General features: G+C 42.1%; 1 protein-coding gene across 2 annotated transcripts in view; it reads left to right on the plus strand.

The window, feature by feature from the left end:
- The first annotated feature begins 9,977 nt into the window (after window positions 1-9,977).
- LTBP3 (latent transforming growth factor beta binding protein 3) overlaps window positions 9,978-27,747 on the plus strand; it is an 89,529-nt gene continuing 71,759 nt past the window's right edge. For both annotated transcript variants that reach the window (XM_075281585.1, XM_075281584.1), the window contains exons 1-3: window positions 9,978-10,897; window positions 20,026-20,319; window positions 20,990-21,204. In XM_075281585.1, the coding sequence (XP_075137686.1) occupies window positions 10,654-10,897; window positions 20,026-20,319; window positions 20,990-21,204 (753 nt within the window). In that variant the 5' untranslated portion in view covers window positions 9,978-10,653. The remainder of the gene's footprint in view (window positions 10,898-20,025; window positions 20,320-20,989; window positions 21,205-27,747) is intronic.

Raw genomic sequence — 27,747 nt, forward strand, 5'->3', positions numbered from 1 at the left:
TCAGTAACTTTAAGGTCAATCTCTCTAAGAGTGAGACCCTTAATGTTATGCTCCCCCTTGCGGAGGCGGCTTTCCTTGCTCATGAGTTCCCATTTCGCTGGCAGACTACCTCGTTTAAATACTTCGGGATCCATATCCCTTCCGATCCCACCCATTTGTTCCGGCTCAATTATCTCACGCTTCTCGATAAGGTTACCTCTGACTTACGATCTTATAGCACCCGACCTCTTTCTTGGTTTGGGCATATTCACACCCCTTAAAATGGACGTACTCCCGCAGTTCCTCTACCTGTTCCAGTCGCTACCTGTCCCACTCCCCCGTGATTTTCTTACTCAAGTTCAGTCTCTATTCAGAAAGTTAATTTGGGGCGCGTCACAAAGTAGACTTAATTATAGGACACTCACCCGACCATTCCCTGTTGTTCAAAAACCCTTAAATCTGATTTTCCATAAAAATAGAAGTTAGTAGTTTATTTGGTGTGACCAAACTTTGCTTTTAAAATAGCATCAGTTGTTCTATATACACTTGCAGACAGTTTTTGAAGGTACTGGGCAAGGAGGTTGTTCCAAACATCTAAGAGAACTAAGCTTCTATTGTAGATATAGACTTGGTAAAATCCTTCTGTCTCTTCATGTAATCCCAGACAGACTTGATGATATTGAGATCAGGGCTCTGCGGGGGCCATATCATCACTTCTAGGACTCCTCTTCCGAAGGCTGGTCACACCAAACATTGATTTGATTTTGATTTCTCTTTTGTTCATTTATTTCATTTTGTTAATTGACCAAATAAACTTTAAACCTTTCTTACTTTTTAGCATTTTTCCACCTAAAGCTTTTGCAATGTACTGTACATCCCCTATATTCACAAAGGCTCAAATCCAGTGCACTAAGTAGGGAAATTCTTCTTCATTGCCTTCCAGCATACTCTAGTTCTTTCACTTCTTTCACAGACTCACTGTAAATGTTAAAAAAAAAACTCTTCAGTCAGTAAAAAGCTACCTGAAGACATAGATAATAAGAGAAGGCAGGTAGAGGAATCATATTACAATACACCTCTGCAAGCTACAAGAACTGCAAAGACCTGATGTCTTCAGAGAATAATGGGTGGAGCACCACAACGAGATTTAGCAATTTAAGAGCTGATTCCACCACTTGCTTGGCACACATATGTCCAAGGTTGAGGCACTATCCAAATTCCACCTTAATCTGACTCTTATTCATTTCATTGGGAGGCAGAAGCTAATTTTTTTCTGCTAGATGATTTTTTTTAGCTAGCAGAAAAGTCAATGTCCTGCTCATTCTCCCAGATTCTAAGGGTCAGTTCACACGGAGTTAACGGGCTCGCATTCTGGCACGTATACACGTGTCAGAATGTGAGCGCTCAAAACAGATCCCATTCATTTCAATGGGTCGTTACGGGTTTATAACGCGCGTAATTTTGCGCCCGTAATTTTGCAACCCATTGAAATGAATGGGATCTGTTTTGAGCGCTCACATTCTGACACGTGTATATGTGCCAGAATGCGAGCCCGTTAACTCCGTGTGAACTGGCCCTAAGAGCTCACATTGAACTTTCATTGAAATGAATGGGAGGTAGAAAATACCCCTTTTCCATCGGTGCTGACTTTTATGTGAAATTAGATGCAAAATTTGGCAAAACCCACTCGAGGAATTTGGAATTTGGCAGTTGGCCCTGTCCAATAAAGACAAAAGAGGCAAAATACAGTGGCATTCTTCACCGAATTCCACTTCGAGGTCAACGTCAAGATCCACTTCAAATTCATCGTCAGTTCCTGAAATTTTCTGCTTGGCAAAATTTTAATTCCTCAGTGTGAACTACCCATTATAGTCAACACCCATGGCCACTCCAGCTATCATAAATCTGCTACTCAGCATGCACATTCACTTCCATGCGAATTCTAAGAATAATTGAGCTAGTGTAGATGCTGGGAGTTTCACAACAGCTGTAGCGCTAAAGATTGCTCATTCCCATACTGCAGATTCAGAATTGCACATTTTTGCAAGATCATTTGAGTGAAACATTCCAAACTAACCAGAAAATCATCGCTCAAATCACAATTTGGCTCTCACTTTGTAAACTGCTTCAGAACCAGCAATATCTTTATTGTACAAATTGTACAGTGCTGTGGAATATGTTGGTGATATACAAATAAAATAAAATATATTATTATTGTTATACCTAATAATCTATTCTTAAAATGTAATTATCTAAAACTGTACCTAATACACTATATTTACACAATGTTATAAACTAGAATTATATTCTTTTTAACCACTGTTGTAGCTCCCCTAGTTCTAAAAGTGACTTTTCATCCCCCAAACACCACAGTTAGTAACAAACTCTTTATCTCTGCATCAGTTCTACCCCCACGATCTGACCTTCTCTGCAGAGATACTTCTACACCTTCAAGCTTTCAGCCCCAGACACACAAGCACTCTCTCCTACTCACACCTGCTATCCCTCTCCCTGCTTCTCTTAACTGCTGCCAACATAACTCCTAGTCCTGGGCCACCCTAGCATATCCCCACTGTCAGATCATCTTCTGACCACACAACCAGCACCAGCTTGAGCCTACCAAACTTTAATCCTTCCTTGCTCCTGCCCCTCCTTCCCCTTCTCTGGTGCATTATGAAATACAAAGTAACCTACTCTGAAACATAGCACACACCCTCAGATACTACCTCCATTGCAGCACTCTTCTACAGAGGTCTACAGTTTTCATACATTCCTCAACCTCAAACCTGGTGGAAGTGTTGGCTTTCTTCTGCGTGATCTGTGAACTGTGGCCTGTGAACTGCTCCTTCACCCCAACTGCACCATTACCTGGTCTCACCCTTACCTTCTTTGAAGTGAATTTTGTCTGCGTTTCCTAAACCTCCAATATCCAAGTGACAAGTCATATACTGACCACCAGGACATACCACCGCTTTCATTAACCACTTCACCATGTGGATCAGACACTTCCTTTCAACTGATGTCCCCAATATTATTATGGGTAGAGATTCAGCGAGTAGTATTCGATCGATAGGTATTCGAACGAATACTACGGTATTTGAAATACTCATACCCGTTTGAATACTATCGCTATTCACAGTAAAGATTCGATTCAGCGCTGGTTCTGCAGCAGGCTCGTCCTTGCTAGTCAGGAGAGCTGGCAGCTTGCGTTTATGTGAGAGCTGACTTTTTCTCATACGAATGCATTGGCTGGTCTGTGAGGAGGTGGAGTCTAAGATCGGACTACAGCAGTCTCCATTGTGGTCCGATCTTAGACTCCGCCTCCTCACAGACGATCCTCCAGCAGAACCAGTGTTGATTGGCTGAATGCTGTACACTGGCCAATCAACGCTGTTCAATGCATTCCTATGAGAAAAAGTCAGCTCCCTCGTAACCGCAAGCTGCCAGCTCTCCCGACTAGCAAGAACGAGCCTGCTGCAGAACCAGCGTTGATTTGCCGAATGCAATACAGTGTAATCAATGTAATCAATGCTGGTTCTGCAGGACAAGTAAGGGCCGGTTCACATTAGCGCTTGCCTCCGAACGGAATATCAGCGCAACTGCAAGCGCTGTGCAGTTAAAGCACACGAACTGCATAGACTATAATGGGGTCTGTGCGCTTTAACTGCACAGCGCTCCTCCTAAACACTTTCTTCCTGCTACTCATGGACTTGGTGACTCTCCTTAAGTGGAATAGTGGTTTTCCCTGAAACAGGCACTTTTTCCCATAGACTATAATGGGATTCGATATTCGATTGAGTAGTCGAATATTGAGGCTCCACTCGAAACGAATATCGAATCTGAAATATTTCACTACTCGCTCATCTCTAATCATGGGCAATATTATCTAGTGACATCCCCATTGACTCAAACCATCCTTCTGCTTCCAAACTCCTATCTTGCAACACCTCCTTTGGTCTCTCACAGTGATCCTCCGCTGCCTCTCACATACTTGATATGATCTTTACACGCTTATGTTCCCTATCCAACCTCTCTAGTTTCTCATCATCTTCCCCCCACCCTGCATAGCCCTCCTACCTGACCCATCTATCAAAGTTAAACGGACTACACTTACCACAGTCCCACAAGTCCATTGCCTGGGGGTAACCTTTAATTCTACTCTATCCTTCAAGCCTCACATCCAAGGCCTCAACACCTCTTACCGCCTCCAACTCAAGAACATCCATTGGATCTTATCCTTCCTCACCCCTGAAACTACAAAAATGCTCCTCTAATCCCTCATAATCTCCTACTTAAACTACTATAACACCCTTCTCCAAGACCTCTCAGCAAACGCTCTTGGCCCCCTCCAGTCAACCCTAAACACTTCTGTTCACGTAAACCACCTCTCCCCCCTTTTTTCATCAGCTTCTCCCCTCTGCTAATCTTATCCTTGGCTAACTATCTTCCTATGAATAGAGTATACAATGCTAAAGCTGAGATACAAAGCCATCTACAATCTGTCCTTTCCATACATCTCTGACCTAACCTCCCGCTACCTGCTCACACGTAACCTTCAATTCTCTCAAGTCCTCCTACTCTGCAATGTTCTTATTCGCTTTTCACACAGCCACCTCCAGACCTTCTCCTGTTTATCGCCCACACTCTTGAAATTACTACCGCAACACAAAAGACTGTCCCCCAAAATCACAAACTTCAAGAGGACCCTGAAGACTCACCTATTCAGGAAGAGCTACAACCTTCAATAATACTACTGTCACCACATCACCATCTGAACAGCCCCTACCTTCCTCTACTGTCTTTATTCCTCTCTTAGAGTCCATTCACACAGAGGAAAATGGTGAGGAATTTCGTGTGGAGTTTCTGCGTTGAACAAAAAGCCTCCCATTGACTAGCAGAAAAAGGAATCCATTGAAGTCAATGGGAGTCTTTTTTTTTTCAGCACTGAAATTTCACACCAAGTTCCTCACCATTTTCCTCGGTCTGAATGGGCCCTAAGGGAGGGTTCACACGGAGTTACGTGCCGCGTGATGTGGCACGTAGACGCCGTGTGAGCTTTTGCGGGCCGTTCACGCTCCCATTAATTTCAATGGGAGTGTGGATCGTATACGCGGCGCTATTTTGCGGCCGTGATTTTGTGTGAACCCTCCCTAAGATTGCAAGTCCTTGCGGACAGGGCCCTATGTTCCACTGTACCAGTTTGTCACTGTTAGTATTGTCCTTGTTTGTTGTATTTTCTGTATGGCATATACAGCTTCAAATGTACAGCACCATAGAATTAATGATGCTTTAATAATAAATAATAATACAAATAATAACTATTATGTAATAAACTTTCCCCTCTGTAAACTTTAAGGTTTACATGGTGTTTTTTTCCACTAAAACGTATGTAACAACATACATTTTCATGTTAAAAAAAAATAAATGTATTTTAAAAAACACATAATGCATACATTTTTATTTGTGCTTTGGTGGAAAATAGTACCACTTACAATGAGCCTAAGGTCGGATTCACACAACGGCTTTATGTCCATAAGGTACAGTAACACTTTGGATATTCAGCAATTTGTATGCAGCTAGTTCAATTCACACAGACAAGTTCAATCAATGATATACAGTCTGCAAAAGGTAGGCTTTTCCCAAATGAGACTTGGTCATGTGAATCTTATTGAATGGTCCTGCAAACCTAGTAGACTATTCTTAACTGTCCCTAAAACACAAAACATATACCTGTGGTATTACTAGATTAGCAATGGCAGAACAACTATATTGATAGGGATAAGGGTTTCACTGAATAGTTCCTTTTGTTAAGTGTTTTCAGAAGACAGTTTTCAGAATTGTAACTTGTATGGAATGTCATTACTGCTAGGTGTATGGGTCAGTGCACACAGAGTTTTCTGGCGCTGATTTTGAGGCTGTATCCGCCTCAAAATCAGCCTCCAAAAAAAGCCTCCCAATAGAGTTCAATAGTTATCTGTAGTACGGGGGCACCACAAGGTACAGTTCTTGCCCCATTTCTCTTCACACTGTACACTGCTGACTTTAGGTGCAACCAGTGGCGTACCTTGGAATGATGGGGCCCCGTGGCGAACTTTTGACATGGCCCCCTCCCACCTGACCGATACAGATGCCGAAGACCGCGATCGACCCCCCCTCCCCACATTTCTGCATGCTCTATTATGCCCCATAACGGCTCCTGCACACAGTATTATATCCCACAGTGGCCGTGACGAAGGTGCAGGTGCACCGAAACGCGTAGCTGTGTCGTGACCTATCTTCACTATTTTAATGGATATTCAATAAAGTGGAAAGTTTTAATTTTTACAACCTTGGATCTTTGAAATTTTCTTCACTCTGGTTGGAGCCGAATTTTATTCACATTTATTGCTACCTTGGTGCCGGAAGTCCATTCCGTTTTTCTGGTCTCCCAGGGGGAATCAGGAGGAAAAAAGTTTGGTGAGCTGAATACTTTTTTGCCCCATAATGGCCCCTGCACACAGTATTATGCCCCACTCTTTTCAGACCCCAGAGTATAATAATCGGACCATGGGGAGGCGATACAAACATTAAAAACACTGTCACTTACCTATCCTCGGCTCCGCTGCAGTCCTTGGTGGTTTTGGCCATCTTCAATGACATCGGGATGTCACATGACCCGGGACGCAGGCCCCGGTCATGTGAGGTCAGATACGTTACACAACTAGGCCGAAGCCTGTCTGGAGCACGGAGAGGTAAGTAACACTGTTTTTTATGTACCCTTACCTCTCCCGGGCCTCGGATCATTATACTCATTAGCCTCCTGACGAAGCCGGGTGTCGGCGAAACGCGCATCGGGCGTTTCAACAAGTCCCATCTTCTGATGTACTGAGAGTCTCCTTCTGCTGAGTATCTCCCCCTCTGGCATTGCTGACATTTGGTCATGTCTCTACCAACGGGTATGCATTTACATTATCCTCTTAGCTGCATTTATTGATATGTGGTGGGAGTACAGATGCGGATACAGTCCTATGAAAAAGTTTGGGCACCCCTATTAATCTTAATCATTTTTAGTTCTAAATATTTTGGTGTTTGCAACAGCCATTTCAGTTTGATATATCTAATAACTGATGGACACAGTAATATTTCAGGATTGAAATGAGGTTTATTGTACTAACAGAAAATGCGCAATATGCATTAAACCAAAATTTGACCGGTGCAAAAATATGGGCACCTCAACAGAAAAGTGACATTAATATTTAGTACATCCTCCTTTTGCAAAGATAACAGCCTCTAGTCGCTTCCTGTAGCTTTTAATCAGTTCCTGGATCCTGGATAAAGGTATTTTGGACAAACAATTCAAGTTCAGTTAAGTTAGATGGTCGCCGAGCATGGACAGCCCGCTTCAAATCATCCCACAGATGTTCAATGATATTCAGGTACATTCCCAAGTATAATAAGAGTGTTTGTGGGGCCCGCGGTGTCACTTACCGATGCTGGCCCCTGCCGGAATCGGTAAGTAAATAGGGGTCGTTACAGGCTGGAGTAACTCCAGCCGGTAACGGCTTATTAAAAAAGAAACAAAAAAAACGCAGTATTCTGATGACTCTGCTATAGTAGGCCTCATCACAGATGGAGATGACAGGGAATACAGACACTTAAACAAATTTTGTGGAATGGTGCCGGCGGAACCCCCTTAGGATTTATGCTGGAAAGACCAAGGAGATGGTGGTGGAGAAGCGAAGATATGCTCCAAGACCTATAAGTACCTGGGTTTGTTCCTCAATAATACGCTGGACTGGGCTGATCACCTGGATGCAGTGCACAGAAAGGGTCAAAGCAGGTTCTACCTGCTCAGGAGACTGAGGGACTGTTAGGAACATGATGCGACAATAATGGACAGTAAGTCCTGGGCAACCAGAATCCCCAAATACCTATGTAAAAACAGACCCCGGAGTTCTTCACCAGAGCTCCTGATGGAGTTGGACTTGGTGATTCTGGGACCCAGAACGGCGACTGCCCAGAGAGTGCCGCACATTCAGTGAACCCCAAGTAACAGAGGACCCAGAAAACCCAGAAACACTAACCTCAGCAGATGGAAAATCAGGAAAGCTGGTCAGCACAGACGGAAGAAGTCTGAGATTTGTCAGGCGGTAGCAGAAACACTGTAGGGAAGTCGGTACACTAGAGGTCATTGCAGGTTCCAGGGATAGCCCAAATTGTAGTAAATCAAGCTGAGTCAGTACACAGGAGGTCACAGAGTAGCCAAGCAGGAGTCAAGCAGGAGTAGCCAGATAACAAGCCGAGGTCATACACAAGAGGTAATTAGGTAGCCAAATCAGGAGGTCAAGAAGAGGTTGTCTGGAAAGCAAGCCGAGGTCATACACAGAATAACAGGAGGAACACGGGAGGTACAGGGATCAGGAAAGGAGCAAAAAAAAATGCAGGAGTAGCTGTCACAAAAATACACCAAATAACCAGCCAGAATGAGGCCTAAATAGCCTCTGGCCTGCTGCTGACGCCCCAAACCCCGGAAATACCAGTCCCGGCATTAGAAGGAGACAGGAACACCCGCAGACTCAAGTGAAGGTTCCAGCCCTTCTCCACAAGGGACCGGATGCGCCATTCTGGTGCTGGAGACAGAGCGGGCTGGCAATCTCCATGCGGTACAGAGGGGGCTCTGGCTCATCCTACCAAGCCCTTTTTCTTCTTTGCGGTAGCATCAGCCATATTCTTCAGAGTAGCATGCTAGGGGAGTAGCATACCAGCCAGGGATAGAAATAGACTTGACAGTTTGATTAAAAGGGCCATCTCTGTCCTACAGAGCCCCCTGTACCCAGTACAGGTGGTGGGTGACAGAAGGATAGTGTCTATGGTGAGCTCCATGCTGAAGAATAACTCCTATCCCATGTATAAGACCGTGATAGTACTGGGCAGTACTGTCAGCAACCGACTGCTTCACCCATAGTGTGAAGAAGAGCGTTATCAAGGATTCTTCCTCCCAACCGTGGTCAAGATGTATAATCAACATCAGGCTAAGCGATGATCACTCTGCACAGAGAACTAAATGATTCTGAGTCTTTCTTTTTCTTCTTAGTTGCTATGACTCCTAGTATCTTTTTCTATCTACTATTCTGAGCTTGTATGTGTTCTTTCTTGTAATATATTATTGTATTATCCATGCTGCTGTAACACACTGAATTTCCCCATGGTGGGACTATTAAATCTTATCTTATCTCTTATCTTATCTTGAACTACATCTTTATAGTGTTATACTGTAACTAAAAGGCTGTTGATAAGATCCCTCTTTGACTAACTCATAAGTACAAATGTAAATTAGCTCATATAGAATAACTGCCACATTCATGAAATCTATCCAACAGAAAAAGAGCAACCAATTACAGCTCAGCATTTATTATTTTGGAGCAGTTTATGACATGAAAGCTGCATTGTGATTGGTTGCTAGTGGAACATGGGCAGAGGCTCATATACTTTAATACTAGATCACTGTGATTTGTCCCATGTTGGTTATTGAAATAACCAATATGGGACAAATCACAATCAAATAATATATTTAGTGAATATATTTTCAAGGCAATGTGTATGATATGGGTTTGCTTATTTCTATTGCTGGGATTTTGTTGTGTGTAACAGATTTCTAGAACTTTGAAAAGCATCTTTAGTACGCCATAGATCTTAAATCCGTATGTAGAGGATCTGAGTTTGGTTGTACTTTCTCCGATGTCTCATCCATGCACATTCTAGCTGTCTAATCTTTTTACCTGTCTCTCTACGCTTATTGCAGTGTCCTATAGTCACAGTGTTTGTTACACTTGCTATATTTTTGTGTTACCGTGCTCACACATATGAATCCTCCATATGTCTCTGAACTTTTACACATTAAACATTTTGCTCTATGTAACATTTTTTTGTTCTCCCTCTTTTCCAGACTACTCCCACCTTCAGTGCCTGTCCCTCCTCCCCTGCCTGCCTCTCTTACTCCCTTTTTCCCCCTCCTCCGTCTTCCTGTTTTCTCACTCTCTGTTTCTTCCCTGGCTGCTCTCAAGACATTGCTCTCATCCGGAAAACCTTTCTAGCAGAGAGCCTCCGGCTTCAGTGACTGTCACTGTCTATGTGTATGTCTGCCGCTGTCTGCGAAACTTTCTCTTTGTTTCTTTCCTCTCTCTAGTTGGCTAGCTTTTTTTATTATTCCTCATCCGTTTCTTCATCGCCATTTCTTGCATTCCATTCTCCCTTTCTTTTATTTTTTTTTCTTTCTTTAGCCAGTTTATTTTACTGGTAGGTAGTAACATTTCTACAATACCGAATTCTTCATTTGATCTTGGAAGCAGATATAATCTAACTGCGCACATCACTCTGTGTAACAGTACACTAAGAGCAGAGACAGATATGTAGGTAATGAGATTTCGAGCATCTGTCCAGAAAGTATACGCAGTTAATTCGACTCAATAGACCAGTCTACACTATGCACAAATAGGATTTTCCTGTATTACAGCCTTCAGACAACAGTCACACCAAGTGGAGTGGATGCAACTAACATAGTCAATCCTTTGTCGTGAAAGGTGAGGTAATTATGACAGGCAATGACAACCTGTGACAGTGAAGTGTCAAATAAATCAGACTAAATACACACACACAATCCGACAACACACAGGGGAATCTCTCTGCAACTTCAGCATGGCTCCAGCACATTCCTATCCTGCATTTTCTATCCTGATCCTCTGGTTGGGAACATTTTGCTGTTACTTTTCTCTTGCTGCTTCACGTGAGCGCTTCAAGGTTGTATTTGCCCCTGTGGTATGTAAAAGGACATGTCACAAAGGCTATTGTCACGATGTCTGCAAACCAGGGAGCAACATGACGCTGATAGCTGAGAATGGAGGTTCCACAGACACGCTCACAGGGTCTGGATTTAGAGTGGGTGAGTATTCATATTAGTCATAGACACTGGACATTATGGGCACTCAGATAACAATATGTTAAGTTTCATCAAATCAAATGTATATTGTGTATATTTAAGTGTAAAGTAACTGTACATTGAGAAGTCACGAATTCGTATTAGAAAAAGAATGTAGCCATTAAACAAATAAGGAACTGATGGTTTTTACTGCGGCCCACTGATTAGAATTGGCGGTTCTCCAGCAGGGTGGCACCATGACACAAGCAAAGAGGAATTTCCATGTTGGTGATGATAATGATAGAGATTTGTACAATCCACCAAAATATACCTGAGCTCTAAATAGAAATGTGTGTCTGCAATAACTGGAAAATACTGCAGATGCCTCTTGTGTGAAATGTGTTGGCTGGGAGGCCGTCCATCTCTTTAGAAGATTTTTAAGGCTTTTGATCTTAAAGGGAACCTGTCACATGGAAAATGCTGTTCAATCTGCTAATGGGTTACAGGCTAGAAATTATCAAATGAAATGTTTGTTCTTTCTAGAAGTAAAATTACATTAGGTTCACTGTAGCATTCGGGTTTCTGTCTTTCGGGTCTGAAAGATGGATATGCTGTCCGCTTAAAAAGCGTTGATATGTTATAGTCTATGAGATCCACCGGGGTTTCTGTGAATTTTATACTGCCAATTTTAAGTGGAATCTGAGATGGAGACTCAAAAGCTAGTGTGAACCTAGCATTAAAGGGATTCTACCATTAAAACCTTTTTTTTCTCGTTAATACGTCTGAATAGCCTTAAGAAAGGCTATCCTTCTCCTACCTTTAGAAGTAGTCTCTGGCCCGCCGTTCAGTTAAAATCCTGTTTTTTGTCAGTATGCAAATCATTTCTCTCGCAGCACTGGGGGCAGGTCTCCAATGCTGCGAGAGAACTCTCTCCAGCGACGCCTCCATCTTCTTGAGCAGCCGCCTCTTCACTCAACTGAGGTCACACTTTGATGCTTGTGAAGTCGGCTCTGCCATCAGGTCTCAAGCAGAGCTGACTGCAAATGCCGACGGCCATTTTTTTGTGGCCACTTACGTGAGCATGCGCCACAAAAAAATGGCCACCTGCATTTGCAGTAGGCTCTGTGTGAGGCCCGATGGCAGAGCCCACTGCGGCGCAGACGTCGAAGTGTGACCCCAGCCAGAATAATACGAGTGAAGAGGCGGTTGCTGAAGAAGATGAAGGCGTCGCTGGAGAGAGTTCTCTCACAGCTTTGGGGATGCCACCAGTGCTGTTTGAGCGCTGAGGCGCGCTCCCAGTGTTGCAAGAGAACTCATTTGCATACCGACAAAAAACAGGATTTTAATCGAACGGTGGGCTAGAGACGACTTCTAAAGGTAGGAGAAGGATAGCCTTTCTTAAGGCTATTCCGACGTGTTAACGAGAAAAAAAAGGGTTTTAATGGTAGAATCCCTTTAAGTGTTATATTGAATCTTTTCCCACAAACCTATAAATTAATCTGCTCACCTCCTTCTGCTCTGTAACATGCTTCCTACATATTAGGCAGCGATTTTCATCTTAGAGCTCTCTTTAATGACCTTCCCAGTACCAAGATACCTTTCACACTTTTAGGGTGCATTCACACGATGTCTTTTGGCACGTAATGTGCCATGTAGACGCTGCGGGATCTTTTGCGGGCCGTATACGCTCCCATTGTTTTCAATAGGAGCCGGTACCGTATACGCGGCGCTATTTTGCGGCTGCCGCAAGATCACGGCTGCAAAATAGTCCCGCGTATACGGTACCGGCTCCTATTGAAAACAATGGGAGCGTATACGGCCCGCAAAAGATCCCGCGGCGTCTACGTGGCACATTACGTGCCAAAAGACATCGTGTGAATGCACCCTTATAACGGTACCATACAGTAGTAAAACAGTTTTGACTAACTACCATACCTAACTACCATAGAAGAGAATAGGATATATAAATGAACCATAAGGAGCCATTAGATTTCAAGTGCTAACTGAGCCTTAAAACCGACTTCCAGTTATAAAACAACTTTTCATAAATTAACCTTGAAAAGGTCTATGGAGAGGAGAGCAAGAGGAGGAGCCTGCTGTAAAAACTTTTGTACTAATACCTTACTAGAGAAATGTTTCCTCCACTTTTCAAGCTGAGTTACTTTTTACATAGAGGTCTATGGAGAGGAGGAGGAGATTGCTGGAAAAGACCCATAACTGTAGTTGCTAAGCTCTGTTACACTGTAAGACATTTCTTTTGGCACTGGTAAATCTTTCAAGATAAGTCTCTATTTCATTGCATTTGGTATGACCAAACTACCTTCAGAACAGCATCAGCTCTTCTAGGTGCACTGGCAGATGGTATTTGAAGGAACTGAATAGGGAGGTTGCTCCAAGCATCTTGTAAAACTAATGATGGGTTTTCTGTGGATTTAGCCTTGCTCAAATCCTTCTCATAACATAATCCCAAAATAAACTTGATGATCATGAGATCAGGGCTCTCTAGGAGCCATGTCATTGTTTCCAGGACTCCTCCTTTAAAGTGTAGTCACACAAAAATAAACTATTGCCACCTCTATTTTTGAATGTATTCTTACTTTGCAGTATTGCTTGCAAACCTAGTTCACCTAGTTAAAGGCTAGTTCACACGGGGGCAATGAGGCAGATTTTGACAGCAGATTTCATCTCAAAATCTCTCTCCATACAATGGTGGTCTATGGAGACCACTAGCTTTCGTTTCGAAAGTAATAGAAGTGAATGGACGGCGAAAAACGCCTCAATGGCATCAATGTAGGAAAAGATTTGTTACCGGTTGAGTCGTCAAACAATGGTATATCTATATAGTATGCGTAGATGGTTTGCTAACGACAAATGGCACAGGGTGGTAAAAATAATTTATAAGAATTAAAGGTTGAGCTGGATAGACGTGTCTTTTTTGAAGTACTGTTAGGGAGCCTTCACATGGAGTTACGGTGCGCTCATTCCAATCGTAAAAACACGTTCAGAATGAGCGCGTAAAAAGCAGCTTCCATTGACTTGAATGGGAGCCGGCATACGTGCGCTCCCCATTGAAATCAATGGGAGGCTGTTTTCCCTATTGCTTTTAATGTATTATGCGCGTAATAAGATATAGAGGAAGCCCTGACCTACTGACTCCTCCTGAACAGCGTCTTGGATGGGGTTGCCAAAGTTGTGGCCTGCACTGGAAAAACCGACTTCTCTGAAACTTTGTATGCTTCTCATTATAGAAAGGTGGCTCAAGAGGTATGGTCAGTGGCAAGAACACAGCCAATAACTGTAACAACTAATTTTCCTGATGTTGGCTACTGAACTCATAACTGAGTTTGGGTCCTGTAGGACATTTGTTTGGAGGAAAATGTTCTCTCATTTGAGCAGCAACAACCCAAATATAATGTCCCCCTTCTACAAATATCTTCAGTGAAAACATGCACTTCAATCCCAAATACCTCTTTTGAGATCAAAGATGTCCCCTTACCCACTAATAGGTCTGGTCCTGTCTCAGGATCCTAGAGGCTTGACCTCCTTTTCTTACTTCCATCTTCTCAGCAGCAAAATCGCTCCCAAAACCCTACCAGTATTGGATGAATGGATGAAGCCCCTGATTCCTAGTCTTGATGCTGACTCCATCTCTGACCTGCTAGAGTCATCTCATTTGTACGTCTCACCAGCAATAAACCACAAACTTACTCAACTGTACATTATCCATCAAAGTTATCTCCTCCCATTCCAACTATATAAAATGGGTTGGGACTCCTCACCTCAATATTTTAGATGTATACATTCCCCTGCAGACTTTCTTCATACAGTCCTATGAAAAAGTTTGGGCACCCCTATTAATCTTAATCATTTTTAGTTCTAAATATTTTGGTATTTGCAACAGCCATTTCAGTTTGATATATCTAATAACTGATGGACACAGTAATATTTCAGGATTGAAATGAGGTTTATTGTACTAACAGAAAATGTGCAATATGCATTAAACCAAAATTTGACCGGTGCAAAAGTATGGGCACCTCAACAGAAAAGTGACATTAATATTTAGTAGATCCTCCTTTTGCAAAGATAACAGCCTCTAGTCGCTTCCTGTAGCTTTTAATCAGTTCCTGGATCCTGGATAAAGGTATTTTGGACAAACAATTCAAGTTCAGTTAAGTTAGATGGTCGCCGAGCATGGACAGCCCGCTTCAAATCATCCCACAGATGTTCAATGATATTCAGGTCTGGGGACTGGGATGGCCATTCCAGAACATTGTAATTGTTCCTCTGCATGAATGCCTGAGTTGATTTGGAGCAGTGTTTTGGATCATTGTCTTGCTGAAATATCCATCCCCGGTGTAACTTCAACTTCGTCACTGATTCTTGAACATTATTCTCAAGAATCTGCTGATACTGAGTGGAATCCATGCGACTCTCAACTTTAACAAGATTCCCGATGCCGGCATTGGCCACACAGCCCCAAAGCATGATGGAACCTCCACCAAATTTTACAGTGGGTAGCATGTGTTTTTCTTGGAATGCTGTTTCTTTTTGGACGCCATGCATAACGCCTTTTTTTATAACCAAACAACTCAATTTTTGTTTCCAAAATGAAGCTGCCTTGTCCAAATGTGCTTTTTCATACCTCAGGCAACTCTATTTGTGGCGTACGTGCAGAAACGGCTTCTTTCTCATCACTCTCCCATACTCTTCTCCTTGTGCAAAGTGCGCTGTATAGTTGACTGATGCACAGTGACACCATCTGCAGCAAGATGATGCTGCAGCTCTTTGGAGGTGGTCTGTGGATTGTCCTTGACTGTTCTCACCATTCTTCTTCTCTGCCTTTCTGATATTTTTCTTGGCCTGCCACTTCTGGGCTTAACAAGAACTGTCCCTGTGGTCTTCCATTTCCTTACTATGTTCCTCACAGTGGAAACTGACAGGTTAAATCTCTGAGACAACTTTTTGTATCCTTCCCCTGAACAACTATGTTGAACAATCTTTGTTTTCAGATCATTTGAGAGTTGTTTTGAGTAGCCCATGATGCCACGCTTCAGAGGAGATTCAAATAGGAGATCAACTTGCAATTGGCCACCTTAAATACCTTTTCTTATGATTGGATACATCTGGCTATGAAGTTCAAAGCTCACTGAGGTTACAAAACCAATTTTGTGCTTCAGTAAGTCAGTAAAAAGTAGTTAGGGGAATTCAAATCAATAAAATGATAAGGGTGCCCATACTTTTGCAACGGTCAAATTTTGGTTTAATGCATATTGCACATTTTCTGTTAGTACAATAAACCTCATTTCAATTCTGAAATATTACTGTGTCCATCAGTTATTAGATATATCAAACTGAAATGGCTGTTGCAAACACCAAAATATTTAGAACAAAAAATGATTAAGATTAATAGGGGTGCCCAAACTTTTTCATAGGACTGTATGATTAGGCCCGGCCCAATCCTTTAGGACTTCTGAAAAAATGTGATTGCAATGCTGTCCGAGGTCCTGGATTGACTAATCCCTTTGGCCCCAGAGATATGCCTGTTGGGCCTGCTACATAAAGCACAATGGCCTCACCATACTAAAATAATGTTCCGAGAGACCCTGGCGAGAAAAGTGATTGCCCTCTGATGTATATATCAACAACTGCCTAGTTGCTCTCCAATGAAGAAACATGTGAAAGCTGTTATCCCTTATGAAAAAGTGCTTTATATACAGCAGAATTGCTTAGTGAAATTTAGCAAGGTGTGGGACCAATGGCTTTTGACCAATGCCACATCTTCGTGGGGGTGAGGTCCTAGATCCATGATGGCGAACCTATGGCATGGGTGCCAGAGGTGGCACTCAGAGCCCTGTCTTTGGGCCCCCCTCCGTGGAACAGATAATACTGTGTGGGGGCCACAGTGGAACAAATTGTACTGTGGAGGGACCACTGTGGAGCAGATTGTACTGTGTGGGGGTCACTGTGAAGCAGATTGGACTGTGTGGGGGTCACAGTGGAGCAGAAAGCTCTATAAAGCCCCATTCATATGACCATATTTTGTAGGTCCATAATTGTGTGCAATTGTGGATCCGCACATTATTAAGGTTAAATTGCCGTTTTGGCACTTTGTGATAAATTAGTGGGTTTTGGGTTGCAGTTTGGGCACTTGGTTTCTAAAAGGTTTTCCATCACTGTCCTAGATCGATTGTCCTGGCCTTGCCTTCCTGCTGGATTCAGGTGTGCTCTTCTCCCGCGCACCTCATACGCATACCTGACTCTGCATTATGTGAATACTGCTGTTTTATTTGCCTCTGTCTGCTCTTGCCATGTTGTATTTGAACTTTTTATGGTATACAAATGACAGTCTTAAACACTTTATTAGTACCTTACTACTCGCACTGATTACATAATATTTCCTGTTATTTTACTGCAATGGTTCATCTCTACTGTTTTATATGCTTTTTATGACCAAAATACCATCTAGTTAAAAAGTGGAAACTTGATCTTATGAGTCAATGGCTGCTGTAAGGAAGCATTATAAAATGGATAACTAAAGCTCTGGTAGACTATGTGTCATACCTTCACACTTACAATATTTTAAGGATTGTGGACTGATGTAGATATGAGTCAGTAGGTGTCCACTGAGCAATTGTTTTTGCTTTCACCACTATAGGCAACTCCCTGGATGGGTAACAAATCCCATCGTTGCTATGCCTGCATCCCACAATTGGCCCGGTACTGAAGGTAGCCTCAACCATATTCCTCAAACTGGACATTTCTCTTTCCCCTTCTCTGCTACACCCTATTCTCAGAAACCCTGCCTTCCCCCAGGATGGAAAATGGTCCATTTCTCTTCTGGTATCACACAAATACTGGACGGGCCATTTTGTGTTGAAGTGGAACTATTGGACTCTATAGGACCTCTCCATGGTGTCAGATCCAGCCCACAGAGGAATTGACAGGTAGCACAACTCAGGCACTTTCTGGTGTATCTCAGAAGTCTCACAGACTACACGTTAAAAAGTTTCATTTGAGCACATTTGACGTCAACATGGCGTTCTATGGTATGTCAGGTACATGTCAAGTCATCATCTTTGTATAGCTTACATTCTTGAAATGAGACCTGGGATTTACACTGCCAGTCAAACAAAAGGGCTAAATATACACTTTGACACATAAGTCTTCTATTACTATTACACATCAGGAGACTACTGTCTTTAAGATCTTCTGACAATGGCACCAGGTGCCCTACCAACTCCATGTCCTCATGTCTTTTGTCGCTCCACAGAGCAGAAGATATGACGGCAATGGATATCATTTTACATGTTTTCTGGGGCTGTCTCTGCTCAGATATTTTTGGTTAGGTATATGGTGGGTTACCTCTAAATTGACAGAATTTACCTATAGTCTCTGGCCTTTTTTCTTCTAACTTTGGGTCTTCCAACTTGCCACCTGGTTAATGCAGCATTAGCATGTATACTGACTCTTTAGAAACAAACCACCTCCCTATCTCTATCCCTATGGCTTAATAATGTACAGGAAATTAGGAAAATGGAACTTGACTTCCTAAATTAAAAGTACAAGTGATAAGTTCTGCAGGAGGAGGTTTCATTGGATGACGTTCAAAGATTCAGATTTCCACCAACTGCCGGTGATGTCTGATCTGTTTTATGGACCCCTTGGTGTGGATTAAGGAGTTCCCTGATGCTTTGTCCTTTCCATATCCTCTCTTTTACCCCTTGTTTTTTATACCTCTTTTCTTTTCTTTTCTTTTCTTCCTCCTGACTTTTCTTTCTTGCTGCTTTTCAAATTCGACCTACCACTGCTCCATGTTCATGTGGCCTTCAGGAGGCCCTTTTCTCTGGGCTACAGTTTTAGGGCGGGTTCACATCTCTACCCCAGTCTCCGCTTTCAGGCTTCCGTCTTCTGCCAACAAGAGACGGAAACCCGGCAGACGGTGTCCGCCCATGAGCGCCTGTCAGCGTTTTGTGGTCTCTGCAGGGAGACCGTTTGTTTTTTTTAACCGGACACAAAGTCCTGCTTGTCCGACTTTGTGTCCGGTTAAAAAAAACTGATTTCGCCGTAGACCACAAAACACTCACAGGCGATCATGGGTGGACAGTTTGCAAACCCATTCAAATGACTGCGAGACTGAGGAGCAGATGTGAACCTGCCCTTACCTGTTTATTTTGTCCTTTTCATGTTTCTTGCAGATAGTGAAATCTTTACTTGCATTGCTGTAAGCCGATGGCTGGTCAGGTAATGGAGGGGGTGTACATCTCACCCAGACTACTCAGGTGGGTGAGATGAGAAAACTCCAGGAATGTTTGTTCTCAGCAGACAACCTTCGTCTGCTGAGCATTTTGGTAAATGCTCAGTACTGGGCTGGATTTTTCGGAATGGCAGGTAGGATTGGTAGTGGGACCTGTCATTCCACCCCCCTCCAGTCGACACTTTGGGGATATTCTGGCAGGAATCAGCTGCAGAGAGTCTCCTCATCAAGGAGGCTTAAGAAGTTTCTCCAGCAGCAACACTTGGGCCTAGCTTGGCTGTAGAGCAAACAGAGAGGTCATATTTTTGGAGCTGTGTCCTGAATGATTCTACTGGCTTTTGGATTTCTGTTATTCTAGGTGAGGTAACCTATTCTATGTTTAGTTAGAGCCTAGCCGGGCAGGTATTTATTTTTGTATTGTTTCCTTTTGTTTCTGCACTGCCTTTTGTGAGTGAAAATAAAACTCTACCTTTGTTTTGGACTAAAGAAACTGGACTTGTGTGTCTATGCCACCACACCTAGCAACCCCAGACTCTGACATTGCATAATTTTAATGTATTTGAAAAATTTAAATACAATAACTAAAAACCTAACATTTACAACAAATAATCTGTCATGTACCCTTTAACATGTCAGCCATGATGAACATAAGCCCTTTTTGATGACACAATGTGAAAACATGCCAGGAAGATTATAACATGTTAAAAAGGTGGCACAGTGGTTTTGGAACACCACAAACATCAGCATTCAAGCTCTTACTGAAATAAAACCACTGGATTACTGTAATATAAACAAGCAAAAAAAAACCTACGAATCGCAGACAATTATTTAGGCCTTGTATATCAAGTTGTTCTTATGTTATTTGTATAAAGATTAATATTATCTATTTTCTTTACAGTGGTTTGTCCCATACCATGTATGAACGGTGGCCAATGCTCCTCCAACAATCACTGTCTATGCCCTCCAGAATTCACAGGGAGATTTTGTCAGTTCCCTGCTGTTCCTGGAGGGGCTTTGGGTCGAAATCCAAGTGAGGTGAGCGAAGGAGAAGGAATGGAGCCATCCTCAGGAAAACATGCAGTCTATGCTGTGCAAGTCATTACAGGAGAAGATGATCCTGAAGGCAAAGGGGTGAAAATCAGCCAATCTGCCCTTACAGTACCACTCGGGCCTGGGCACAGCTCTGCAGAAGGTATTTTGTTCACAAATCTTAAAAAATTACCTATATCATATTAGAAGGGTACGCACAAGTTGTTCTCCTGGTCACAAAGTGGGAGTTGTGGAAATAGCTGAATGAGGCTGTTAAATAGATGTTAATAAGGCTGGGGCCCCACATGGCATAAACATGGTACAGTCCCTGCAAAGTGGATGGTATTCTAGCAGATCTCATCCATACGTTCCATACGTTGCAGAAAAATACACGCAGCATTATATCTATGAAAATGCCACTGGTTTCCCTATAAGTATAATTGGTGCAGAACGTCCACCGAGGTTTCCTCTGATAGCACATCAGGCAATTAAACTAGTTGTGCTTCGTACTCGGGAATGGTGGGAGCTAAAGAAAAACCGGACTAGAATCATTGGAGCAGCGCCTAATAACTAATGCCAAGAAGTCACCACAATCTAATGCTCGGACAATGGTGGTGATATGTCACTAAAGTGTGTAATGAAGTTAATTAGTGATTATAAATTTTCCTTTAATCCAAGAGATGATTTAACAAAGACTGATTTTATGTGCGCTTCAAACTCATACAAAGAGCTCTAGTTTTTCTCAAATCTACTTTCTGTTTTTTGGGGGATTTTTTACATTTCTGCCTCTATATTCAATCTAATATGTATGTTTTTGCTATGTTTCCCCATAGTCCAGGTCCTTCCACCTCTTTTGAATGTCAGAGTTCATCACCCACCCAATGCATCAATCCAAGTACATCGTATTGAGGGTCTTGGAGAAGGAGCAGCAGGAGGTGGTGGTCAACACTTACTCCCTCATCCTGAAGGAAATAAGGCCGCACCATCCCGTCCTCTCACCTACAAACCTCTTGGACGATGTTTTCAAGACACCCTACCCAAGCAAGCTGTAAGTAGCATTGTAAAGCAAGTATTACATTATCATTAGTTATTATAGGGGTTAGCCTGTTTCTACTATTGATGGCCTGTATGTACTGCAGCACGGGCCCATTGATTTCATTGGGCAAAGTGAATGAGATTTTATTTATTCATCTCTCCACATTGAGGGGGAGAATGCTGTGGAAACATGAGGTTTTCAAAAATGTGCAAAAATCGGCATTTTCCCTATAGACTTGTATGGGAGGTGGCAAAATTTCAAAATACAGCAAAAAAGCAGTAAGAAATGTAAGCGTTTTTGGGATTGCACCTCTTTCTGTGTTCTGAATGTGGAGAGGCGAGTAAGCCAATGGTATGTACTTAAAGAGGACCTTTCATGTCCTTGGGCACATGCGCTGAATTCAGCGCTCTATCGGCTTTCACGTTACGTGCCCCGGGGCTGGAAATATCCTTTCCGTTATAACAACAACAATCTCAACCCATTGTCAGAAGAAATCTATGGTTGGGTCGGGATTGGGATTATTATATTATATACAGTATATTATACAGCTACATATAAATATCATAATCTCCTCTTTAATATGATGCGAAAAGCAAGTTTGAACGTTTTATAATGACCCTCGTCTACCCTCAAGTTCTTTACATCTTACACAGCCCTGTACTTCATACACAGTAACATTCAGTGAAAGCAGGAATAGCTCTCAATACAGAAGCAAGGGGAAGAGTTAAAAAATGCAGGATTTCACAGAAAGGATCCAAAATTTGTTAATAAAATATATTACAAAATGTATTTATTGCCATATTGAACTCCCAGTAACTAGTACGAGAGAGTGTGATAGCGCTAATACCAAATTTAAGTCATCAAAGACCTTGTAACACTAACCAGTCACATGACACCAGGGAGGAAAAATTGCTAATTGGATGAGGTTTGTCCATTTTTCACTTGCTTGTTTTTGTTGTCAGAAGTTTGGACATTGGTGGTTGTGTGTTGGGTGATTTTCGGGTAGCGGTGGGTTTTGCACTGTTGTGCGGGCTGTGCACTAGCTGCTTTGTATTGTGCCTTTGGTGTTTTCCCATTAAAATGTGTAATGGAGTGGTTGTGGGAATGTGTGGGTGTACTCACCTTTGTGGGATGCTGCGTGACCAACACCAAAATGTCTTATATGTCTGATATGTTGGGGTGATTTTGAATTAAAATTTTTGATTTTGGTTTTTAACATTTGTATTAAAAGTTAAGAAAAAAATATTTATGACATAAATACTGCCAAAAAATGAAAAGTTGTCAAAAGTTTAATTATGCTTGAAATAGCACATCGGGAATTAAAACTATCTGCGCTTGTTACTTGGGAATGGTGGGGGCTAGAGAAAAAATTCTAACTGCACTGGAATCAGTGTAGCGGCACCTGTTTACAGATGGGAAGAGCTAGAATTGGTACAGGTGGTGAAATGTCCTTTATAATGAGACAACGAATCCATCCCAAGGACAGAAGGAAACTTCCATTCCTCGAGATCTGTAGTTATTGTAATGTTGGATACACCCCATACAAATTATATCTTCCCACTAAAATCAACCAACAATGTGTATGCCACCTTAAAGGGGTTGTCTGGGATAAAACTAGAATTACCCCTAAACTTAACCCCCTCCACAAGCCTAACTTCTAATTTATTTCTATGAAAAAATTACCCATATCCATTTCTGATAATCCGGTGATGTTCTGTTTCACCGCTTCCGAATTGCAACATCACCAGTACTGCCCATCCTCAACCCCATCAAGACTTATGTATCTTCCTGTCCAGGAACAGCTCCTCTCTTCTTCCTTTCTGCAAGTACGGTGTCGCTTGTAATATACGCACATTAGAGATGGCACACCATCTCTACTGCACAGGCGTCAAAAATACTTCCAGTCTGTGCACGGGCTAGGAGAGTGGCAGAGAAGCAAGGGGGGGGGGGGGCTGAGTTAGTTAGTGGTGGGTGGGATAGCTTAGCTACGGAGACAGGGAGGGGGTGTAACGGAGTGACAGAGGAGCTGGGGTAGTGAGAGGGAGGTAGTGTGGAACGTACACAGGAAACTACATAGCAAGAAGCTAACACCCTGGAAACAAATGTTGAGGATGTTAGGAGTTCCCACAGACACCCAGAAATCACTCAGAACACTGCTAAAGGTATATGGGTGTACTTATTAACTCATTACAAGCACTAACAAACTTTAAAAAAAATAAATAAATAAATTTGGCCCGGGAAATCCCTTTAATACTAAAGTGATGCTGCATTTGCTGAATACATTTGTTGAGCCTGCTTAAAATGACACCAGGACCTATGTAACATTACGATTTTACTTTAATTTGAGACACATTTATCATCTGTTTTAGACACACTTACGATTTCCATGTAAAAAGGATGTGGGTTTGAGCTAGAGGGGCATGACTTGGGCTAAGTTGTGACACTATGTGCCAAAAAAATGTCAAAATTTTAACACCTCTTTTCTCATAATCTAAGCCAACTAATAAAGTTTGTCTAGGCAGTCTACACATACTATAGTTTTATAAAATAGCATCAAACAACCTGACGCAGTTTAAGACAGTCTAGTGTAGGTTTGCACTGTCTAAAACGTATTAAAACCTACTATTTGTAATGCTACACTATTGGTTTTAAGTTATTTGCAGTTTAGCATCTTTTCGCGGGTGTAGTAACCTGCATCTCTGCACTTTATATCTATTACACAGACACATTTCACTTCATTACAACTCTTCCTAAATTAGTATCTGAGACATAGTTTGGCATTGGTTGTTTTATTCCACAATTTATAACCTATCAATCAAATGGTGAAATAATAGAGTTTAGATATGAATAGAAAGCGGTCTTCCGTACAATATCATTTTTTGTACATGTTCTGTTTTTCCAGTATATGGCATGCCGTTACAGAAACTGTTTGCCTAGTGATTAACTCTGCAACAAAAAATGATGAGCCCATGGGCAGCTGCAGAATGGAGTCTTTGTTTTGTACTGTATTGTCAGTTTCATTTAATTTAGTTTTTGATGCATGCATGACTTAGCTTTAAAATGAGCCTAAGGCTCAGTGCAGAAAATATGACACAGACCCATGCTCCCATCTTATGTACATAACCAAAATAAGAAGCGATTCCGCCTATTGAACAGACAATTATGTGATAACATTTCTAAGCCTTTACTTTCTGCCAGCATCAATTTCTGTTTTTTAGTTAAAAACTTTGAAGAGATCTCTATAATGTTCAGTTTTATCTGTAGACTGGCAGTGATATGAATAGAAGTTTATTAGCATTGTTGTATTACGGCTTACTGAATTGCTGCTAATCCCGTTTAGAATGCATGTTTGGGAGTATACGGCTATACACAGCATCAGTGGTGTAACTAAAGTCTTGTAGGCTCCAGGGTCCCCTACCTTATCCCTACAGCGAATTCTTGATAGTGATAGTTAAGGAGATTAATCCACCTTAATGTGGTAATCTGTGGGTCTCCTTGGTTTATGGGCCAGATGGAAGCTGCAATCTCAATACTGATGCCAGTGCTTATGGTCCCCCTAAGGCTCTTAGGACCTGATGCGACTGCACCCTCTGCACCCCCTCAGGTTACGCCCATGCAGGGCATATAAAATGTGCTTTACACTGTGTTCCATAATGTCTTTCTTTTATACAGTGTTCCATTTGGTATAACTCTTAGTGTGCGTTCACACAATGTAAAATGGAGCGCAAGCTGGCACATATACGCGTGTCAGCATTTTGCGCGCTCAAAAAGATCCCATTGATTTCAATGGGAGTTACGTGCATATATGGCACGTTATTTTGCGCCCATAATTTTGCGTTTTTCGTAACTCCCATTGAAATCAGCCCACACACGGGACCGTGAAATTCACAATCGTGTGTACGGGCCCATTGAAATGAATGGGTCAGTGTGCTATCCTTGAAATACAGAAATATATAAGTACATATAAGTATATATAAGTACACAAATATATAAATGTGTTCACACTGTTCACGTTGCATTCACTGAGCTTTTGTCAAGGATGAGACAAATGAAACAAACTTGCAGACAGGCAGCTGCCCACACTGACACTTGAAAGTGGGTGATGTCTGGCCAGACCAAGCAGTTAGTGGTCACTTAAGACTAAGAGGCTTAGCGACTAAAATATAAAGAGGTATGTACTGGGAGAGAAACAAAAATATATTTAAAGGTCACAGAGAAGAGACCATGGTTGTTTGATAAAAATAATAGAAAACGCAGTGTAAGAATATTGTGAAGCTTTTATTGTTCCATTTAACTAAAATACATAAAAAGAAATACAATCTTAGTATGGGGCCAAGTTAAAAAAAAAATTTTGTAAGCCCCAGGCAGCCAACACCAGTTCCGAACAGCTGTATTTTTAACTTTTCTTGAGACATTGTTTATACATTTTATGAATATATCCAATAACTCATACAGAAAATGTAACATATGTGTATGAAAAAATCTTGCATATGTGAGAGAAGCTAGTACGATAGCCCAGACAGCATTGAAAGCCTCTTCTGCCTAGACAACTGGACCACCCACTCTCCTGGTTGTGTCTTCCATGGTCACTTTTAAATTTGTGATGGAAGAAGCACTGACATGAGTAACTGGAATCACTATTTTACAATTCTACAGATGGAAACCACAGTACTCCTCGATGGCTTAGGGCAGGTTGACAACAGAATTTGGAGAAGAATTTGGGATGGTCTTAAGAAAAATGGAAGACAAATTCCAGTCTTAATTTGGAGATGATTTTGAGCTGGAATCTGCCTCAAAACCAGCTGCATTAGCACTGTTGCCTTGCAGGATTGGAGTCCTGGGTTCACATCCATCTAAGAACAATATATGTATGAAGTTTGTATGTTCTCCCCATGTTTACTTGGGTTTCCTTCGGGTACTCTGGTTCCCACACTCCTTAGACATCCTGATAGTAAATTTACATTGAGGCCTACTTGGCAATATCTGTAAGGCATTGTGGAATATATTGGTGATATATAAGCAAGCAAAATCAAAAATCAATATATATATATATATATATATATATATATATATATATATATTCAAGTATAAGCCGACCCGAATATAAGCCGAGGCCCCTAATTTTACCACAAAAAACTGGGAAAACTTATTGACTCGAGTATAAGCCGAGGGGGGGAAATGCAGCAGCTACTGGAAAATTTCAAAAATTAAAATGGCCTGAACTTTTGGGTGCAGTAGTTGCTGGGTGCTGAGGAAGGGGAGGGGGTGTTTTGGTTGTCTGTCTTCCCCTTCCCTGAGCTTGAGGACTGGAGTTTTTTTCCCCCACTTGGAACTCAGCCTGGCTGAATATAGGGTATCTGCAGTGCTTCTATTAATCCCTTCCCAACGGAATAGGAGCACTGCAGATACTCTATATTCAGTAAACCGGGCACTTTCAGACACAGGGATACTTAATGTGTATGTATTTCACCGTAATTTTCTACTTTGAGCGTGGGTTCACACCAGCGCCCAATCTCCATTATTAAGGTTTCCACTTCCTGCCCGAGAAACTGGGCAGGAGACGGAAACTGTCAGGCAGTTTTCAAAAGTGTCCACCGGTGAGCGTCTTCTGCTCTGAGCAGCGAAACCGTTTGTTTTTGTTTTTTTGTTTTTTAACCAGACACAAAGTTGGACATCCAGGACTTTGTGCCCCGGTAAAAAGAAACCGGTTTCGCCACGGAGAGCAGAATACGCTCATGGGCGCTCACCGGCGGACACTGAATGTCGGTTTCCGTCTTCTGCATAACAGACGCTGGTGTGAACCTGCCCTTATATGTATTCTAGGGAAAGTAGTGATTTAGAACTTTTATTTATTTAATTTTTTTTATTATATTTTTTTAAAGCTTTTTTTTTTCACTATTTTATTAGCCTCCCCCCCCCACACACACCCTAGGAGACTGGAACCTGCAATCATTTGATTGCAAGTCCCATAGATGGCAATACAAGTGTATCGCCGTCTTTGGGAGATTCTATACATTACTATTGCAGATGGTCATAGACCAGCTGCAATAGTAATATTGCTACGACAGGCCTGGGAGCCTTCATTAGGCTCCTGGCTGTCACCGGAACAGGTCGGCTCCTGCGATCTCGCAGCGCAGGAGTCGGCCTGCAACTTTAAAGGTATGGGGCCAGTGGGGATGCCGCCGGTGGGGTGGCATTTTCAGCACAAAAACTGTGCTGAAAAACTCGGCTTACACTCGAGTATATACGGTAATAGCCTTACTTTCTGCATAGAACATACATTATCTAAATTCTGATAAGTGTAGTATAATCCAGAATCTGTACAATAATCTGATGTAGGAAGAACTAAGTGTCCCACAGCATTATGGCCAGAGGTGCAATTTATTATGACAGCTGAGCTAAACTATTAGGAATGTGTCTGGTGACATGCTTGAAGTCTGTATCCAGCGACAACCTGCGGCATTGTGAATATAGTTTGGACACTAATACAGAATGATCTCATAATCAATGCATGCTTCTCCTAGTATATACTGTATTACAATCCATGCTGATTGG

This window comes from Leptodactylus fuscus, chromosome 7 (assembly GCF_031893055.1).
Source record: "Leptodactylus fuscus isolate aLepFus1 chromosome 7, aLepFus1.hap2, whole genome shotgun sequence".
Lineage (NCBI taxonomy): Eukaryota > Metazoa > Chordata > Amphibia > Anura > Leptodactylidae > Leptodactylus > Leptodactylus fuscus.